The following is an 18,849-nucleotide window of genomic DNA, read 5'->3' on the forward strand; positions in this document are numbered from 1 at the left end:
GCAGTCCCGGGGGCTTGGTGACGCAAAAGCAGCGGCCGCCATTCGGCTCGGGCGTGCTATATCATGCATCGCGTAGGGCTGAGGGGAACTGCACCGCGCCAAGAGTCTGCGGGTGAACTAGACACTGAACATGACGACACCGAATTGCAACCTCAACTACGACGACTCAACCCGCCGACGCCATGCAGTGACCGCCGTATTCCAGTCTGACGATGCGCTGCTCATGTCGCTCCCTTGCCGCCCACGCCGCCCGACCGCGACCCGTCCATGCGCCATCACATTTCGCCAACGCCTCCAAACGATGTCTCGCCACAGTCCAGTCTACACAATCTCCGGATGCAGACGGTAGTAATGCAAGGGGTAGTCTGAGTGGTGCGACAGTCAATGCGTCTTTGTCAGTCCCCTCGGAAGCCCGCTTCAGTCCCATCGGCGTTCAGCATCTTTCCTCGCACATCCACTCGCAGGTCTTCCCCGGCGCAAGCACCCAACCACCGCCCGAACTCGTCGCGCTTTCGCAGGACCACCTCAGTCGCCATGACTTACTCGGCAAGAACCAGGACCAGACCCCGCCGGTTGGGTTTGACCTGCCCGAACTACAAGGGACCAGCCTCGACGAGCACTTTTACAAGCTGGGCATGGATACGGCGGAACCATACTTAAGCATGGCAAAGAAGCTGGCATGGGCGAATCCTCCACCAAAGCCAACAAAATGGGTGCGACGGAGCGGCTGGACCAAGTACAACAGCGACGGCACCACCGAGGCCGTCGATGCGCCCGACGAGACGATGCTCACGTTCGACACCGAAGTCATGTATAAAGTGACGCCCTTCGCCTGCATGGCATGTGCCGCCAGTCCTACCGCCTGGTATGCTTGGTTATCGCCGTGGCTGCTGGGCGAGACCAAGTCAGATCGCCACCTCATCCCACTGGGCGACACCTCAGTCCCCCGCGTCATTGTCGGACACAACATCGGATACGACAGGGCTAGGATAGCGGAGGAGTACAATATCGCGCAATCGAAAAACGCGTTCGTCGATACCATGTCCCTGCATGTAGCTTCCAACGGCATGTGCTCGCGCCAACGCCCGTCGTGGATGAAGAACAGGAAGGATCAGGAGAAGCAAGACAAGGCAGCGACTGATGAGGAGAATGCTGGCCTCTCCACGGTCTTGGCTCCTCCAACTGAAGAAGAGCTGTGGATGGGAAGAAGCGCAATCAACTCGCTACGGGATGTGGCCAAGTTCCATTGCAACATCACGCTCGACAAGGCGCAGAGGGAGTACTTTGGTGAGAAAGACCGTGCGGTTGTCAATGACATGCTGGACGACCTGCTCTCCTACTGTGCCGCTGATGTAGAAATCACGCATCGTGTATATCAAAAGGTCTTTCCGCTTTTTCTCGAGACATGTCCTCATCCTGTTAGTTTTGCCGCACTGCGATTTCTGGCCGCTGAGATTCTGCCTGTCAACGAGACGTGGGATGCGTATATCAACAACGCCGAAGCGACATATAAGCAGCTCGACGATGCTGTGAAGGAGCGCTTGGTGGCGTTGACAGAGAAGGCGCTGGAGGTCAAGGATCAGCCGGAGGTGTATGAGAACGATCCCTGGCTGAGTCAGTTGGACTGGTCAGGGCAGGAGGTCAAGATGGTAAAGGGGAAGAAGAAGGGCGATCCGCCGAGACCAGCAGCCCGCCAGAAGAAGCCTGGTATGCCAAAGTGGTACAAGGATCTCTTTGCCAAGAACGACGCCCCGATGGCTCTTACCGTACGAACACGCATCACGCCGATTCTACTGAAGCTGGCCTGGGATGGCAATCCTCTGGTGTGGTCGGATATACATGGATGGACGTACAAGGTGCCCGTAGACGAGGCCTTTGCCTACGACGACAAGGGGTTGAAGGTCTTGGACATGTCTGAGGAAGAGAACCTGAAGCTTCGCGATGATAGCGAGTATGTCTACTACAAGATTCCGCACAAGGACGGGCCACTCGCGAGATGCGCCAACCCCCTCGCCAAGGGCTATCTGCAGTATTTCGAGAAGGGTAAGCTGGGGTCGGAGTATGCGTATGCCAAGGAAGCACTGGAGATGAACGCATCCTGTTCGTACTGGATCAGTGCGAGGGAGAGAATCACGAATCAGATGGTCGTCTACAACAAGGAAGTGCCTAATCCGCCGAAACTTGTCTCTGCATCCGGCAAAGGCGCGGGGAAGAAGGTCGGCTTCATCCTTCCACAGATCATACCAATGGGCACCGTCACGCGGAGATCGGTTGAAAATACATGGCTTACGGCTAGCAACGCGAAGAAGAATCGTGTTGGGTCAGAATTGAAGTCCATGGTACGAGCTCCTCAAGGATACTGCTTTGTAGGAGCAGATGTCGACTCGCAGGAACTCTGGATCGCTAGTTTAATCGGCGATGCGACGTTCAAGCTCCACGGCGGTAATGCTGTCGGTTTCATGACGCTGGAGGGCACCAAGGCAGCAGGTACAGATTTGCACTCTCGCACAGCCGCTATTCTGGGCATCTCGCGAAACGACGCCAAAGTCTTCAACTACGGACGTATCTACGGCGCGGGACTGAAGTTTGCGTCTACCCTTCTCCGCCAGTTCAACCCTTCGTTATCGGACGAGCAAACCTCCAAAACAGCAGACGATCTCTACAAAAACACCAAGGGCAAGAAGACGAACCGCAAACAACTCCACGAACGAGCCTTCTGGCGCGGCGGCACTGAATCTTTCGTGTTTAACAAGTTGGAAGACTTTGCTGAACAAGAACGACCCCGCACACCTGTCCTCGGCGCTGCCATCACCGAAGCCCTGCAACGGCGGTACTTGTCAAAAGGAGGTTTCATGACGAGTCGAATCAACTGGGCGATCCAATCTTCCGGCGTTGACTACCTCCATCTTCTAATCGTCTCCATGGACTACCTCACCCGCCGATACGGCCTCGACGCTCGCCTCGCCATCACCGTGCACGACGAGATCCGATACCTCGTCAAAGAAGAAGACAGATATAAAGCGGCAATGGCGCTGCAGGTTGCCAACGTCTGGACACGCGCAATGTTTAGCCAGCAAATGGGTATCAACGAACTTCCCCAATCATGCGCTTACTTCTCCGCCGTCGACATTGACCACGTCTTGCGAAAGGAGGTGGATATGGATTGTATCACGCCGAGCAACAAGGAGAAGATCCCGCATGGTGAGAGTCTGGATATCATGGCGCTGTTGGAGAAGGGCGAAGAAGCACGCCTTGATCCCGCTTTCGTACCCAGCGAAGCCGATATGCCAACACCGGAGAAGTACACTCACGCCTTCACCCCCCGCACACCCATCATGTCCACCCTTTCACGCGGCGATGCAGTCGGCGACCCAACAGCAATGGCGTATCTCAAAGCGCAAATTTCCTCCTCCGATCAGGAACTCCGCGACATCCTCAAACCGCTACGTGCGACGCCAGCACCACGCAGTGCAAGCAGTAGCAAGACGAAGAGCAAGAGTGGAAGCACAGCCGGCAACGAAGTCTCAGACATCGAGCAAGAGAACCGTGAGATCCAGAGGGAGATTAAGCAGTTTGAAAAAATGACCAAGCAATCGAGCGCTCATGACCCCTGGCGCGAGGTGTACAAGCGCGCGAATGCGAGTACGAAGGCCAAAGGCAAAGCTGCGACTGGAAGCGAGTGGTGGCAGAACGGGTATACGACGCATAATAGGAGTGCGGTCAGGAGCGCAAGAGTTTAGGAAGAACAGATGTGGTGTATGTTATGTTTCTTGTACCCTTTTTTGTGTAAGATGTATGTACGGCAAAACTCTATGTATTGGGATGGGTAACGGGTTAGGTGGGCGGCGCGTCGTCTGGTTTACTTGCATAGGTTCGGCGCATCGTTGCTTCCACAAATGGACATTTGGTTCGGCGTTCTTCCGATTCCGTCCCCATTCCGCAGTCGCGTGACTGAGCGGGGTATAAAAGGCCGTCCTCCACGCCTTCCTTCTTCTCTTCTTCATCATACCTTCCGATCCTCATTCGCCAAAATGAACACAGCCAATTTGGATGATTTTGCTGGTCTGGCTTTTCGAAAAACATCGGTGAACTCGGTTATGTGCTCGCCTTTCCTTCCGCTTTCGACATCGACGTCGAAAACCAGATATCAGGAATTACATGGCTTCTGGTTCTGTTCTTTCCCAAAACTCCACGTTTGCGAAGTGATGTGTCCGCCTGCTCGCGTGCTCTCAACCTCCAAAATCTTAGGCCTGGCGTCGACATGACTTCAACCGGCTGTCGTTTCGAAAGATAGAGGAGGGCCAGGAGTGTGCTGGCATCGAGTCGCGCTTTCAATGTCGAAACTAAGATGGCGCTTGAGGTACACATACGTTTCTGGTTGTCCAAAATCGCTATGGAACGTTTCTATGTGTTCGCCTCGGACTGCGATGGGCATTGTTCTAAAATTATTACTATCCATGTATATTCTACGCCGCTTGATGAACAAAAGCATGTCGCGCGAAAAGAGGATGTAGATGTCTTAGCTAGTGCCAAGAAGACTATATATTCTTGCTGGCGAGCGAAGGAAGGGACTACATCTCTTCTCCACTTAGTTATCACTAAAAAGACACTCGCCTATTTTCATGTGTTCGTTCTTCTTTGCGAAAAAATGAAAACGTGAAGACAGTGCTTGATGGAGTTGCTGGCCTTCTCTCGGTTTCCAAAACAAACGAAGAGCTTCGCATGTTCTTTGCGCTGTCCGCTGCGGTAAGCGCAGCGAAACAAGAAATCACCTGAGTTGCTTTGAAAGCAGCTCGTTCCGGAACACCTTATTTATCCCTCTCAGCGCACGAAGAACGTCCTCAGTTCTCTCCTTATTCTGCGAAAACGCCAAAAAGAACGATATCAAGATGTCATGAAGTTGGCGTCCTTCTCTCGCGTGGTCTTCGACCGTCTTATGCGTGTGCAACTCCGCGAACTCCATCATATCCACCAGGATTGCAATACTCTCAAAAGCTGTTCTCAATGGCAACATGGAGTTTGCTCCTCGTGTGCGGCCTTCCTTCGTCTCTTGCGGCACATCTCGTACATCCAAACAGCGCCACAAACTCAGTATTGCACTCCGCCTCGATGATTCCCCAAATACATATAGTGAGCAGAGAGTCCGAGACTGTTACAACATCTTCTACAATTTACGAATATCCAAACTCTACTGTGGTCATTACTATGAGCCGGCTTCGCGCGGTCTTTCGGAAAATAGTCCTCGACTTTCCATGATTGCAAGTTTCGGCACGCCTCGCAATGTTCCTTCGATGTCAGAACAACATCGTAACGACAAAATGGCGTCCGCTCGTCGAGGCGTTTCCAAGGTTATCTTCTCGTCGCCATGTGAGAGACGAACACCAAGCATCCTCGCACTTCGGGAGTAATGACCAAAAGCAGTTGCAGAGAATATTATGGGGGTGTTCCTCCTGTCTCTGTCTCTCAAAACATGAGCGAGACCCTTTGATGTGCCTGGGCCACTCATTTGAGGTCTTCATAACATCAAAAGAGTTTCTCGAACCTCTAATAGCGTCTTCCCGCTGAGCTGTCTATTCATTCCACAATCCGAAGCACGAGTAAACATATAATCTCGCATTGCATGAAGAATTACCAAATTTAGAAGCCAAAGAAGTCATGGAGTTGGGTCTCTTGTGTGGGCCCTTTCAAACATGCCGAAGCAGCTCCCCATGTTGCAAGACTCTCTCGTATCACCGTATACTCTCAAATCGCCAGAGCAAATATTGATGCAGCGCGAAGCCTTAGCCTTTTGAAGCGATTGACTCCTCGGCACCTGCGAGTGACGACGACATCGCAGATCCCGGGAAGCCGGCAGACGCACGAGATGAGATGAACACAAGCAGAGTAGCCGGACGCTCCTACCCTTTCACTCAATGATGTCACGGGTTCCGAAAATCTCTTCGCGCGCCTGCCTGGACGCGTGCAGTCGCTAGCGTGACTACCACGAGTGTTTGCGGCCTGCACCTACCTGGCTATCTCACTGTCGCCTTCCCCGTTTTTCCAATCCTATCTCCCATCTTATCGCCGACCACGACGCAAGGATAAAGATGAACGCCGCATTCGAAATACCCTTTGACGAGTGGGAGGAGAAGGCCCAAGAACACGTGAGAGCTCCGCTATCGAGCTGTGTTGGAAATGAACTGACACGGTACGCCCGCTTAGGTTGATCATTCTAAGTACAGCAAGCTCGCCTTGATGCTTGACGAGGATGGATGGCTGCCTCTAGTCCGCGCCGCGTACGATGACGAGAAGCTCACCGACAACAATTTCGCCAAGCGCTGCAGCCTCGAAGATTGGACCAATGTCTCCGATGACGCCTTGTCTACCGTCGAACCCGCGATACTCAAAGCCATGTGTGCTGGAGACGTGAACGCCACGGTCAAAGGCGATAGCGACCTGCGCAAAGTCATCCAGTCGTACGAAGACCGCGCCGATAGCCAGGCGACTATCTATCTGCGACAGATGACGGTTGGTGTGGGACAAGAGGCACTTTCCGTCGCTCACGCACGCGACCTTGCTTTGGTCGCTATGCAGTACGCGAATCAATATAGCACAGACAGCGCTGCGGATATGGCGTATGAGATCGACAAGAAGGCGCTTGGTGAAGACTGGCACATTCGCTACACCATCAGCGGACGGCGCCACTTCATCGAGGGCAGCAAAGGCGACGTCGATGTCGGAAAGAAGCGAGTGCTGCAAGGCTTTTCCCGCGCGCTGACTCGGCTCGCCGACCAGGCCGAGAAGGACAACAAGGCCTATATTCCTTCCCTGCAGTTTATCGGCTACGCAAGCAAAGGCCATCAAGATAGGTCGCAACACGGAGACACCTTGACTGGAACGAGTTCACTGCTCGCCTTCACCAAATGCTGTCTTGAGAGCTGGAAGAACTTCAACCCGGTCGAGATGCATCACTTCACCATCTGTCTTATCCCCGATGACACTGGCGGTCCTGTCGCCTATATGCTTCTTGCCCGCCTTGCACGCGCATACTACTTCGCTGGCGGCCTCAGCATCGGTCAAGCAGAAGCCAGTAGTTTGAGCCTCAGCCTGAGCAGGTCTAAGCCCCAGGAACGCGGAAATGTGTGGATGGCGAACACCCAATGGGTCAAAGATTACGCCGACTACGACAAGACCCTAGAGAAAGAGGTAGCTTCCCGTAAGAAGCTGCAGAAGGCCGAGTACGAGGCCGGCATGAGCGCAGAAATGGAAGAAATCACGGACTTCAAGACAAGGCTCCAGAGCATGCGTGAAGCCGTTGAGGAGATTCGAGAAGAGCACCGGCTGCTAGACGATTGGCAGGAGTTTGAGGAGAATTTCCCGGACGAGTACCAGGAGTTCAAGGAGTTGGAGAAGTTCGCTATGGAGACGACGAAGGCGCTCACTGAGGTTGGGACATCATGATTACTGCCACGTACCTTTTTGTTTGGGTTGTGTGGTTTGATATATTTGAAGTAGTAGGTAATTTGGAGTGGTCGTTGAAAGAATAGCATGGCTGCATTAGCTAGCTGATATCTTTGGGCACAGTCAGATGCTATTACAGCTTGTATTGACGCGGGCAGTTGAGTAATCTTCCCCAACCGACGCTGAAATTTCATGATTACCTAAACTTTTGCAGCTTATCACATGTCCGTCCTTGAACTCTTTTCTTTCACAACACATGTACCCCAGCTCAAGTTACTCTGTTTCAAATCTTAGATCTTGGTCAACTGCCGTGATTGGTAGACGTCGTCGCTATCTGAATATACATATCTGTGAGATGCAATCTGCAGTTTACAACTGTGTCCCTTTCACTCAAAAGTAACACGCTTGGACAATTCCACGAGCGCGAAAATCTCTTCGCGCGCCCCTGCCTGGACTTACATAGTCGGTACCCAAACCAGCTCGTATTCACACTTCCCCTCTCTCGTCTTCATTCATATCTCTCTACGCCTGAACTCGCGACCTATCTGGTCTAAGGATAATGGTGGGTTGCACGGACAGGTTCGTTGCCCATATGCGCACCCTTGCCCACCCGAACAGGCAGGTGCACCAAGCGGCTGCGCAGCCCTACCAGCCCTCCGAAGTCGAGAACAAGCACGAAGAGGAACTCGATAAACAGACTGCTCTCACCAAGCGTCACGCCGAGGAGCACGCCGACGAGAAGCAATCTCGCGTTCTTCTACTACAAGCCGCCGCATTTCGTCACAAGCTCAGGGATGTTGAGGCCAAACACGCCGCAGACCTCAAGGACGTGGAGATCAAGCACACCACAGACCTCAAGGACATGGAGACCAAGCACACCGCAGGCCTCAAAGCAGCTCTGGAGAAGCAGAGACGGGAGTTCGAGATCAAACACGAGGATCTTAAGCGCAAAAATGAGGCTGACCTCGGAGAAGCACACAACAAGTGAGTGATGATGATGATCGGTATCACTAGATTACTAACAGTGTCGCAGGTCGAGCGAAGAGATCGCGAAACAAAAGAGTGTTCATCAGGCGATCGTAAAACGACTCGGGGTCACTCTTCAAAGCGCTCTCGGCGGAGTTGCTGAGCGCAAGGGTAAATGGTTTCGACCAGCTAAGAAAAATGTCAACTCCGAGATGGACGGCCTGGTCTTCACCATTGGAACTATGACAGAACTGTTGGATCGTATGATGGCACTTCTGATCGAGGTGAGCCAGGAGCTTGAATTGGGCGAGGTCTATCCCGGAGAAGAGTTCATGCTCGCCCGAGTGCTCGGCTCCATGAGGAGACGCATCCTTGCCTCAGAGAAACTGAAAATCAGTCTACACCATCAGATAGACCGACGAGTTCCTGAAATCCTTGAAAGAGCGTTACCCTCATCTACAAGCATCGAGCTCAAGCTCGACCTATTGTTCGACCGTGTCAACGCTGCTGTTCGCGATCAGAAAAGTGCGGCGCATGATCAGCAAAATGCGGCAGTTGCTGCTCTTGAGGGGGTCTTAGACGCCTACCTCCAAGATGCATGCACTAGTTTGGACCACCCCAAACTCTACGACGGCAGTACACAACAACGAGTCAAGACATTTCTGGAGACATTTGTCGCTCAGTATCGCACCGACCAGGATGTCTGTAGAGTGCTCTTAGATGAGCTTCGCATTTCCGCGAGCAACAATTCCATGAGCATTTCTAGACATTCTCAACGATTCGACATATGCTTGCGTTCTTACATCGACGCCGTTGACGCTAGGCTTGGTATGTCCCCTCGTCTCAGGTATGACGCACTCTCATCGTAGACAGGGAGCAGCTTTGGCTAGTTACGCGGTTGTTCGAGCAGCTTGACATGTCTGCGTAGCCTTTGGGGTTTGCATTGGGCGAAGACGGCGGCGACGGTGACGACAGCGTAGAACACAGAAAAGACGCAGTTGAGAAAAGCATAATGTCAGGAGGAAAGTAGGTAACTCACGATGAATACATCAGGTCAACAATCTGGCAGTGCATCGACATTTGACTACGTGCTGTGTGTTCATGCCCCCCAGTTACAGTACATTTTATCAGATTGCGCGAGTGTTCAGAAGATCTTTGCGTACCTTCCTGGAATCGCTGGCGTGACAGCCACGCGTGTTTGCTACGCACCTGCCTCGCACTTTTCACACGTCTCTGATCCTTCCTTGGTCTTCCGCCCTTGTCGCACATCTCACCTCACCACATACCAAAACACGCAACACGATGTCGACAGCGACCCGAGATACGGTCTCACTTCGGTTACGAAAGAGCCTATACCAGTTCGTCCAAGACGCGTTTGTCGCTGCGAGAGTCTCCACAGACAACTGGCCTCAAGCTTACGAGGATGACGATGCAGTTAACGTTGCGACCGTGGAAGGGTTCATCGCCGAGCGTCTGGGCGCTTTCCAGCGAGCAATCGAGCAGCAGCGTCAAGAAGTCATAGAGGAAGGTGACCAGTCCATTCGCGAAGGAAGTGTAGCAATGGATGCCCTGGCCAAGCGCGTCGGTGGAGGCGAAGCAGAGTGCGTCCCTACCAAGGAAGACTACGGTGCCTGGATGACAACACGCCGGATGGTGATCGAGGAAGGAATCAACAATCTCAGCAAGATTACCAACGACGCCGTTAGTGCGTGCAAGCGGACAACTTCGGCGGTCGATGATATCCTCCAAGACCTATTCAACGCGAACAAAGCCGATAAGCCGGAATGGAAGATCAGGAAGGCAATCCAAAAGGTCACTAATTTAGAGGAAATGGGCTTTGATAACATATTCCTCACATTGCTCGATCAGGCGCGTATACAGTTATGACATCGAAGTACTGATTTCAACTTTGCAGAACATGATTCAGACTTCAGATGCAAAAACTGTCTCGCCGTCTATAGTATCTCTTTTCACGCACACATCAATTACTTTTTCTACCAAAGATAGAGCCGACTATCCTCATGTCCGCGGCCTCTGCGCTCTCATCGTGTATGGCACACTCGATCAAAAACACCAAAGGTTGGCGCCATGTGTGGACCACGACATCAACACTCGTTGCAACGAATCACGGTTCGCGTCATGACCTTTACCGTCGAAATATTCTCCTTTCTCCTAAGCAACGAGAAGAAAGGGCTGATGTAGTTCATTGCATGGCCTGCGCAAGTATAAAACCTTCGCTCTCCGTGTAGCATTCTCTCTTCATCTCCACAGCAAAACTTCTTTTTCCAAAAGGCGCAGTAGGCATTCGACATGTTTCTGCCTTTCGCGCCTTCGTCTCCAAGTCCGATTTAACTCAAAAGTCCCAACGTGTACTAAATGTGCGAAGCACGACGTGAGGCTTGTACAAAAGACTTCAGTGAAAAGACATGTCTTCCTTGCGCGAGCTCAAATACTGTCATCAAAAGTCGCATTCTGATAAAGTCATGCTAGTACTGCCTGGGCGTGCGGATATATACAGCTCACGGGTTCCTCACAGGCTTCTTTCTTACCCACACAACGTCTCCCATTTCATCAAAAACTTCCGTTACCATGGACAATGTCTGCGTTTGCCTCGCCTTCGTCGCAAGTCCGGTTCGACCTGAAAGCATGAGTCTCTCTCGATATGTGAGAACGCGAGACATGGAAGTTTGTTCAAAGTTGATGCACAGTACTTCATGCCTTCGTTGCGCGGTCTCGCGATTGCCTTTTCAAGAAACGCCAAAGACATGTGTATGACAGCGCTGCTCTGGATTGCGGGTATATAAACTCAACATCATCTTCACCTCCCTTCCTTCTTATACTCACACGACCTCTACATTTCACCAAAATACCTCTAGACAAGTTCCCATGTCTTTGTTTTCTGGGACTTTGTCGCGAACCTGACTCTATCAAAAAATCAGATCATCAGCTATATGTGGCTGAGTCGAAGCTCAGCTTTTGTTCAAAGTACACACGTTGACATCCATGGCGTTTGGGAACGCTTCCTGGCCCTTGGCAACGGATTTTGCAAGGTGTGAACCCATTGCGGTGGTGCCCACGATTGTGGGTATATAAACTTCGCCCATTGCCGGTCCTTCACGTCTTCATAACTTCACTTGCAAGAAGTATTCTCCAAAACAAAGAATTGGATGCGGAATGTCCTTCGTCGGCCTCTTGTCTCTCTTTACTGTGTCTCAAAACGGCAGGAGAAGACGCTTATGGGTTTTACGCTTTCCAAAAATCACAGACAAAGAACGTGATCGAGCGCTGCAGTTCCTGACTGGTTGCGTTGTCACAAAACCAAACTGGTTGGACAAGCCGTAGATGTTCGTTTCTTTCTCGGCGGCGCTTCATTTGATTGGAGATAGTAGGAGAAGTTTGGTAGTATCATTTCCCTTCACAGTGAAGTGCAAGCAAGTGATGCGCACAGCCTTTGCCTGACAAACATGTCCAGTGCGGTGTCGCAGCAAAACGGCGATGGCGAGCGACCAAAACAATATTTCGCCAATGCGATGACATGGAGGTGCGAACAAAAAGGCGACTCGGTGCAGACAAGGGCGGTGCATTCAGTATGAATGAAATGCGTTTACATGTGAGCACAAGTACATATACAAGATACTTTGTTACATACAATACACCCAATCCTACACAGTCGCCCTCTTAAACGCATCCCGCGGTATCGACATGGCAATCCCGCTCTTGAGTGCCGGGCGATCAAACGAACTCTTCAGCCCATCCTTCTCCTCCAGATACTCGCCCTCCCTCAGATTCAGCGCATCCATAACCCGTCCAATCTCGATATTCTTCTCAGCCTCGTACTCCTCGGCAGAAAGCATCAACGTCTCGCCGCGCGCCTTGTTGATCTCCAGAGGCTCGTGCTCGATGGCTGCGGGCCACTTGCCGGCTGCGTAGAGGGCGTCTTGGATGTCGGCCCACCGCACGCTCACACCTTCGAGTGTGTAGGGCTTGACGGGCGGTGTCTTGAGGGCTTTGGGCAGGACGGAGCGGGCGATGTAGTGGTTGCCGACTTTAGACTGCGCCTTTGCTTCGAACGCCTGCTCGAGGGTGGTAATTTCAGCACGATGGCCAGCGAGAATCTCGCGATCAAGCTCAAGGTCTGCCTCGGAACGTGTAGGATCGGGGTTGTCGAGCGCCTCCTGCAGGGTGCGGGCCTGGATCTTCAGTTCATACAACTTCGTCTCAGCGCCGAGTTCGTTGGCTGGCGCTGATCTCTTGGTGAGGTCTTCTTGTAGGTTCTTGAACTGCTCCGCCTTTCGCAGAGCGTACTGCAGCTTCCCCAGGCGGGTCTCGAGGCTCTCCTTGGCAGCCTTTATGCTCTTCTGATCGGCCTCGTTCTGGTGGTGCTTCATCTTCAGCTTGTGATCCATGGACCGTATTTGGCCCTGCAGCCACTTGACGTTATCCGTGGGCTTCGCCTTGGCCAGCCCCGCATTCGCCAGGGCGTCAATCTGCTCCCACCGCTTGTCGAGGAAAGTCGATACCTTTTTTTCCTGCTCTGCCTGCTCTTCGGCCGTCTTGGCACCGTGCGCCTCTTGTATCCGCAGCACTTCGGCCAAGTCGGCGCTGGTGTTGGCGCGCTGGTCCATGATCTTCTTGACCCTCGTCTTCTTGTCCATGCGCTTGAACTCGGGGTTCGTCTTGTCCCAGGCAGTCTCGTGCAGTCTGCGGAATTCGCGTAGCTTGCGGAAAGCATTTTGGCCTTGGCTGGGGGTAGGGAAGGTGAGGACGCAGTGGGGTACCCATTCGTCTGGCCGTAGGGCGGGTGGCTTCGAGTGCTTGCCAATGAAGGGAAGTTGTTCGAGGTGGTGGTTCTATGAAGTTAGCATACAGATGTACAATTGATGACTTCTGCATACATCCAATAGTTCCTGCAGCGAGTAGATGATCTGATTCGACTTGGTGTTGCGGAAAATGTAGATGATCTCGCCGTGCTTGGCAGTGCCTTCCGGATCTACCACGTCACGAAGAGTGTAGGGCTTGACCGGTGAGATTACATGCTGGGCGGTCGCTTGTCGTCTCGCCTTTTCGTTCACGACGGTCTGGATGCGGAGGTGCTGCGGATTTGACTGCCTTTCAACATATGCAGCGATCTGCTTTTGCATATGCGCAACATGCTGAGGGGTGACACGGCTGGCGGCGGTGGGGCTGGCAAGGGAGATGGGCTGTAGCGGCGGCTTGTACCGCAGCCGGGCAAGAGTTCGAGGCATGGCGGCGGGGGTGGTGATGCCAATGGCCGCCGCGATGGTGGTGGATGAAAGTTGCGAGTCTCAAAAAGCACGGGCCAGGCCGCGGAGGTCCGCTTGATCCAATACGACAGCTGGGAACTCCAAACACGCGTTCACCAGCAAGCTTCCAAGCTTTACTATGCGCTGCGTCATTGCGATTGCTGGGGCGATTGATCCAACTTATAGCAATGCCTCAATGATACGTTTCTTTGAAATATCCCGTCCCCGCCCCTGCCCATCACCCAGATCAGCGACGTAATGGCCGGCGAGTCCCAGGCAGCCGAGCCCAAGTCTCCACCACGTGAGCGCCCGTGGCTGCTTGCATATGTATGCGCGTCGAGAATACAAGGGTTGTAGTCGCTGATAGTCTGCCAGAATCGCAAGCTCAGACACCTCCAAGGCATCACCATCCGCAACCTCACGCTTAGCCTATCTCCCCCAAAGTCGCGCGGGCGGACCATCGACGATGAAGCTATACCGAGTACGCTCAAGTCGCCCACCAAGGCGCTGGCGATGAGAGAGAGCAGGGGCCTGGCGCATTCGCGATCTTCGAGCGACCTCACCTCTCCCGAGGACACGCGGCGCAGCAATGGCGGCTTGCGCGAACCCATCCCGAGCACGGCGACCAGACCCGGATATGGAAGGGGACTGCGACGGCGCTCGACTATGGAATGGACCAATGCGACTCCGCTATTCCGCCAGAAGAAGCTCGAAGACATCACCGCCGGGCGCATGGCGGATACCTTCTTCAGCCTGCATGTCGAGGACCAGGACGACCCGGTATACATCTCAGAGGTCGCGGAGAAGGCGATGAATCCAAACTTCAAGTTTTTCGATCTCGGACCCTGTGGCCCTGGTGTCACGCGACTCGACAAACTTACTGTGAGGGTGTGGGCGAAGAGCGAGGCGATGCAGGATTGGCAGTACCTTATGGACTACACGGTGCAGTTCAGGTCGCTGCAGTTTATAGGCAGGACGCTTGGAAGCTTCAGACACCCACTTCCGCAGAACTGCATACTCTTCCACATGACGGACGGAATCTACACCAGCTTTACGGATCTGCCGGTAGAGGAGCGAATGCGCCCTGAACTTCTCGCACCGCCGAAGAACAACCCAGACGGGAAGGCCCTTACCTCTTCATCATACGATGCGCTGATGCGACTATCAACACTAGACGACTGCATCCAGGATGCGCTGACTACGCGGGATCGGATCGCCGACGAGATTGAGGGCATACTTGCGGCGAACAAGGAGGATATCTGCACGGTCGAGGCAGTCCCGGAGACGGAGGAAAGTCTGCGGACCGTCCAGGCTGCTGTTACTGCTGAGAAGAGGAGAGTGGTGGCTGCGCGGAGAAGGCGGGACGAGCTTCAAGCCAACATCAAATATCGACGAGAGAAGATGCAGGCGGGGCGGGAGTTGCAAGCGAAAGCCGAGGCCGCGCTTGATGAAGAACGAGCAAAGTGTACCGAGAGTAAGGAACTCATTGAGAAAGCTGCTGAGGATATCACTGGCCAACGGCGAAGGGTGTGCGAAGATCTCCTCAGGATCTTCCCTATCGAGCCTGTTCAAGGCAAAGCGCTCGCATTCACGATACGAGGCCTTCTCTTACCGAACTCCAATTTCGACGAAGTAAATCCAGACGTTACTTCGGCAGCGTTGGGATACGTCGCGCAAGTCGTCAACTCACTATCGCCCTATCTCTCCGTCATACTACCGTATCCAATATCGCCCCACGGCTCGACATCGACTATCGACGATCCACTCGCCGTCACGCAGGCCAACCAGAATCCTCAACGCACTTACCCCCTCTACATGAAGAACGTTGTCAGGTATCGCTTCGAGTACGGCGTCTTCCTCCTCAACAAGAACATTGAGATCCTGTCCAACTCTCTTGGCCTACGTCCGGTTGATATCCGCCACACACTACCGAATCTGAAGTACCTACTTTACGTCGCTACCGCTGGAAAGGGCGAGCTTCCAGCGCGGAAGGCGGGCGGCATCAAAGGCCTGTTACGGCAGGATGGTGTACTTTCCAGAAAAGGAAGCATGGACAGTACCGTCACAGCGAGCAGCGTTGGCACACCGACGACGGAATTGAAGAAGAATCTTGAGATTGCGGGGAAGAGATTGGAGATCAAAGCAAATGGTGCGTCGACTCAGGCACATGGTCATGCAGGGAGCAGACTAAGACCTGCAGCATAGCGCATATGTATGTTTAATGGTATGGGACATGTAGTCTAGCTGTTTTGGAAGGTGACAGCAGCCATATAGATGTAGACACCAATAATCGCAACACAAGCTTCGATATCACCGTTGCTTTTGGTCCGGGTAGCTACCCCCGTACTTCGATTGCTTGTTCCATGCACCTGTGACGCACGCTCCTGCTGTTTTTCTGTCGGATTTCGGAAAGGACCCGAGCCGCACCTCCATCAGGGTCCAAAAAGCATTCCGCATCCGCATCCGCATCACCATTCACGTCGTATCGAAATCTACCGCATTTCTAAACAGTAGCTTTAAGCGAGTACGCCGCTGACATAAGACGTACCCCTGGCATTCGCTCACAGCAGATCGACGCGCTACGGAAAGCCAAGGGCTCCACTCCACCGGTCGGAAATTGCTTGGGACGTCGAGCCAGCGAGACCTGACTTGCGGCGAGCCTCGGGAAAGCCAGAGAAAGGAGAAGCAACGCATCCGCTTTTATATCTCAGCCGCTTTATATCTTCTGCTGCAGGCTCTTCTTCGGAGCTTCTTCTACGTCGTCTGGGAGGTGTTTTGTTTCTCCTTGACAACAGACAAGGTATTGCGACTACCGACCCGTCTTCCGCGTTCCGCTTCTCCTCAACCTCACGATGACGGAACCGTTTCCTCCCCTCAACGGCGCACTGCCACACAATACTGCAACAAACGGCGCAGCCAGGCGGAGAAGAAAGTCTAGTGCGCTGGGTTCCGATGTACCTGGCGATGTCGACGTCCCAGCGTTGGCTACACACCGCACGAGCACCCCGCCGCTGAACAGCCCGACGAGCATGGACTCGGTGAGTGCTTTTTTTAACCCTCATCCAGGGTATGCAGGGCACGCGCTGACAAGACCCTGTAGAAACCAGAGAAATCCGCCCGCCGCTCCAAACGACGAACAACACGCCGCTACCTCTCCAAATTCAAGCGCCAATGCATCCGCCACACCTGGCTGCTCCCGCTCATCCTCGGCCTCACGATCGTGTTCCTCTACCTTGTCTACCCCTACGAATCAAACCCGCTGTCCGCCTGCCTCTTCCTGTCCTACCCGCTCGCACGCGACGACCCGCTCATCCCCGCCCACGTCCGCGCGGATCCCAATGGCCCAGTTCACTACGGCAAGGGCGGGCGCGACTTTGCTTTCGTCGGCTTCTACATCATCGTGCTGAGCTTCACGCGCGAGTTCTGCATGCAGCGCCTCATTCGCCCGATTGCGGTAAAGCTTGGGATCAAGAACAGGGATAAACAGAGCAGGTTCATGGAGCAGGCGTATACCGCGTTGTACTTTGCGCTGTACGGGCCGTTTGGCATCTGGATCATGAGCAGGACGCCTGTGTGGTACTTCAACCCTATTGGCATGTACGAAGGCTTCCCGCACCGCACGCACGAGGCCGTTGTCAAGGCGTACTATCTCCTTCAAGCGAGTTACTGGGCGCAGCAGGCGATTGTGCTGTTGCTTATGCTGGAGAAGCCGCGGAAGGACTTTAAAGAGTTGGTTGCGCATCATGTTATTACTGTCAGCTTGATCTGGTTGAGCTACAGGTTTCATTTTACGTACATGGGGATTGCGGTATACATCACGCATGATGTGTCGGATTTCTTCTTGGCTGTAAGTCGAAATTCTTTCCAACATAAAGATTCGTTCACTAACTTGTCCAGACCTCCAAATGCCTCAACTACATCGACTCCCCCATCGTCGGCCCCTACTTCTTCGTCTTCATGGTCATCTGGGGCTACACGCGCCACTACATCAACCTCAAGATCATCTGGTCCATCCTCACCACCTTCAAAACCGTCGGTCCATTCGAGCTAAACTGGGAGACGCAGCAATACAAGTGCTGGATCTCGCAATACATCACCTTCGCCCTCCTCGCATCGCTGCAGGCCGTCAACCTCTTCTGGTGGTTCTTCATCTGCAGGATCGCATACCGCTTTGTCGTGTACAAGGATGCGGATGATGACCGTAGCGAGTATGCGCCGACGGATGAGGAGACGGAGGAGAAGGAAAAGTTGATCAAGGAGGATGTGGAGGTTGAGAAGGATTTGGACAGGATTGAGGAGGCGCCGAGTACGCCGGCGAGTGGTGCGGGATTGCAAGCGAGTGGAAGTGATAGTATTGGGTCGAGGGTTAAGCAACGGAAGGGCGGGAAGTCATGATGAGGGATGGGGGAATGTCGTAATGAGAAGGAAGGTGGGGTTTGGGTCGGGATAGGGAATGGGGTTTAGAGGGGGACTGCGTCCTCTGGATTGTTGAGTGCTGGATAGGTATTTCGACTGCCGGAGCATTGGGCGGAGTTTCTGTATAGGTATGCTTTCTTTGATAAGCATGCGAGAAAGCAGCCAATGAGTATGTTAGATATTAATTCACTCCGTTAAACATCAGTCCACAGGCGCGCCTTCCTCCATGGTGTCTGTGCTTCCCTCGATGACGTTTACCGGAGTATGAAGACCCCGAGCTGCATCCTCGCACACGCGCAGCGCACCCTCGCCCGCCATATATCGTCTTTGTCGCTCTCATGCCTTCCATGGATTATGGCGGCTTTTCGCCGATATCAAGCAGTGCGATGGCGATTACTGTACTGCCTTCTTGCCGATGACGTCTGCAAGCGTGCGCGAAATCTGAGCCGCTTCTTCGCACAACACATCCTCGAGAATTCACTTTCGTCAATGGCCATCACATTCATACCAGCCATAATCTTTGCGCATTACTTGCCAACATCGCCTCCGTCCCTGATGGCATTCTGTGTGTGGTGGTCCGCATGCAGGCTAGCGCGGCTGGGGAGTCATATTCGTTCCACGGATGGCTCAGTTGCTGCATCCACTCATCACCTCGGCTCTTGCTCTGAAGGTATCACTCCCGCAATATTCTTGGTCTATGCGCAAAATTTTGGTGCAGCGAGGCGCCTACAATGGTTTGTTGTATCGAGGTTTGCGCGCTTTG

The 18,849-nt window shown here is 53.3% G+C and overlaps 7 protein-coding genes across 7 annotated transcripts; 6 read left to right on the forward strand and 1 right to left on the reverse strand.

Moving 5' to 3' along the window:
• Positions 1 to 212: 212 nt before the first annotated feature.
• MIP1 (DNA-directed DNA polymerase gamma mip1) lies at positions 213 to 3,740 on the forward strand (the record flags this gene model as incomplete). The annotated part of the gene is made up of 1 exon (XM_051467066.1): positions 213 to 3,740. One exon carries the CDS (start codon positions 213 to 215, stop codon positions 3,738 to 3,740), a length of 3,528 nt encoding a protein of 1,175 aa, XP_051329921.1.
• A 2,346-nt stretch (positions 3,741 to 6,086) lies between these two features.
• On the forward strand, positions 6,087 to 7,440 carry J4E85_002793 (uncharacterized protein; the record flags this gene model as incomplete). The annotated part of the gene is made up of 2 exons (XM_051467067.1): positions 6,087 to 6,143; positions 6,202 to 7,440. 2 exons carry the CDS (start codon positions 6,087 to 6,089, stop codon positions 7,438 to 7,440), a joined length of 1,296 nt encoding a protein of 431 aa, XP_051329922.1.
• Positions 7,441 to 8,032: 592 nt separating this feature from the next.
• On the forward strand, positions 8,033 to 9,436 carry J4E85_002794 (uncharacterized protein; the record flags this gene model as incomplete). The annotated part of the gene is made up of 3 exons (XM_051467068.1): positions 8,033 to 8,424; positions 8,474 to 9,107; positions 9,335 to 9,436. 3 exons carry the CDS (start codon positions 8,033 to 8,035, stop codon positions 9,434 to 9,436), a joined length of 1,128 nt encoding a protein of 375 aa, XP_051329923.1.
• Positions 9,437 to 9,708: 272 nt separating this feature from the next.
• J4E85_002795 (uncharacterized protein) lies at positions 9,709 to 10,293 on the forward strand (the record flags this gene model as incomplete). The annotated part of the gene is made up of 1 exon (XM_051467069.1): positions 9,709 to 10,293. One exon carries the CDS (start codon positions 9,709 to 9,711, stop codon positions 10,291 to 10,293), a length of 585 nt encoding a protein of 194 aa, XP_051329924.1.
• Positions 10,294 to 12,068: 1,775 nt separating this feature from the next.
• On the reverse strand, positions 12,069 to 13,652 carry J4E85_002796 (uncharacterized protein; the record flags this gene model as incomplete). Its single annotated transcript, XM_051467070.1, has 2 exons — positions 12,069 to 13,256; positions 13,302 to 13,652. 2 exons carry the CDS (start codon positions 13,650 to 13,652, stop codon positions 12,069 to 12,071), a joined length of 1,539 nt encoding a protein of 512 aa, XP_051329925.1.
• Positions 13,653 to 13,928: 276 nt separating this feature from the next.
• On the forward strand, positions 13,929 to 15,875 carry J4E85_002797 (uncharacterized protein; the record flags this gene model as incomplete). The annotated part of the gene is made up of 2 exons (XM_051467071.1): positions 13,929 to 13,997; positions 14,046 to 15,875. The coding sequence occupies 2 exons, from the start codon at positions 13,929 to 13,931 to the stop codon at positions 15,873 to 15,875; spliced, it is 1,899 nt and encodes a 632-aa protein (XP_051329926.1).
• A 647-nt stretch (positions 15,876 to 16,522) lies between these two features.
• Positions 16,523 to 18,065, forward strand: J4E85_002798 (uncharacterized protein; the record flags this gene model as incomplete). The annotated part of the gene is made up of 3 exons (XM_051467072.1): positions 16,523 to 16,708; positions 16,771 to 17,517; positions 17,568 to 18,065. 3 exons carry the CDS (start codon positions 16,523 to 16,525, stop codon positions 18,063 to 18,065), a joined length of 1,431 nt encoding a protein of 476 aa, XP_051329927.1.
• Between the last annotated feature and the right edge of the window lie 784 nt (positions 18,066 to 18,849).

This window comes from Alternaria conjuncta, assembly GCF_024043145.1.
Source record: "Alternaria conjuncta strain BMP 0040 chromosome Unknown scaffold_3, whole genome shotgun sequence".
Taxonomy (NCBI): Eukaryota; Fungi; Ascomycota; class Dothideomycetes; order Pleosporales; family Pleosporaceae; genus Alternaria; species Alternaria conjuncta.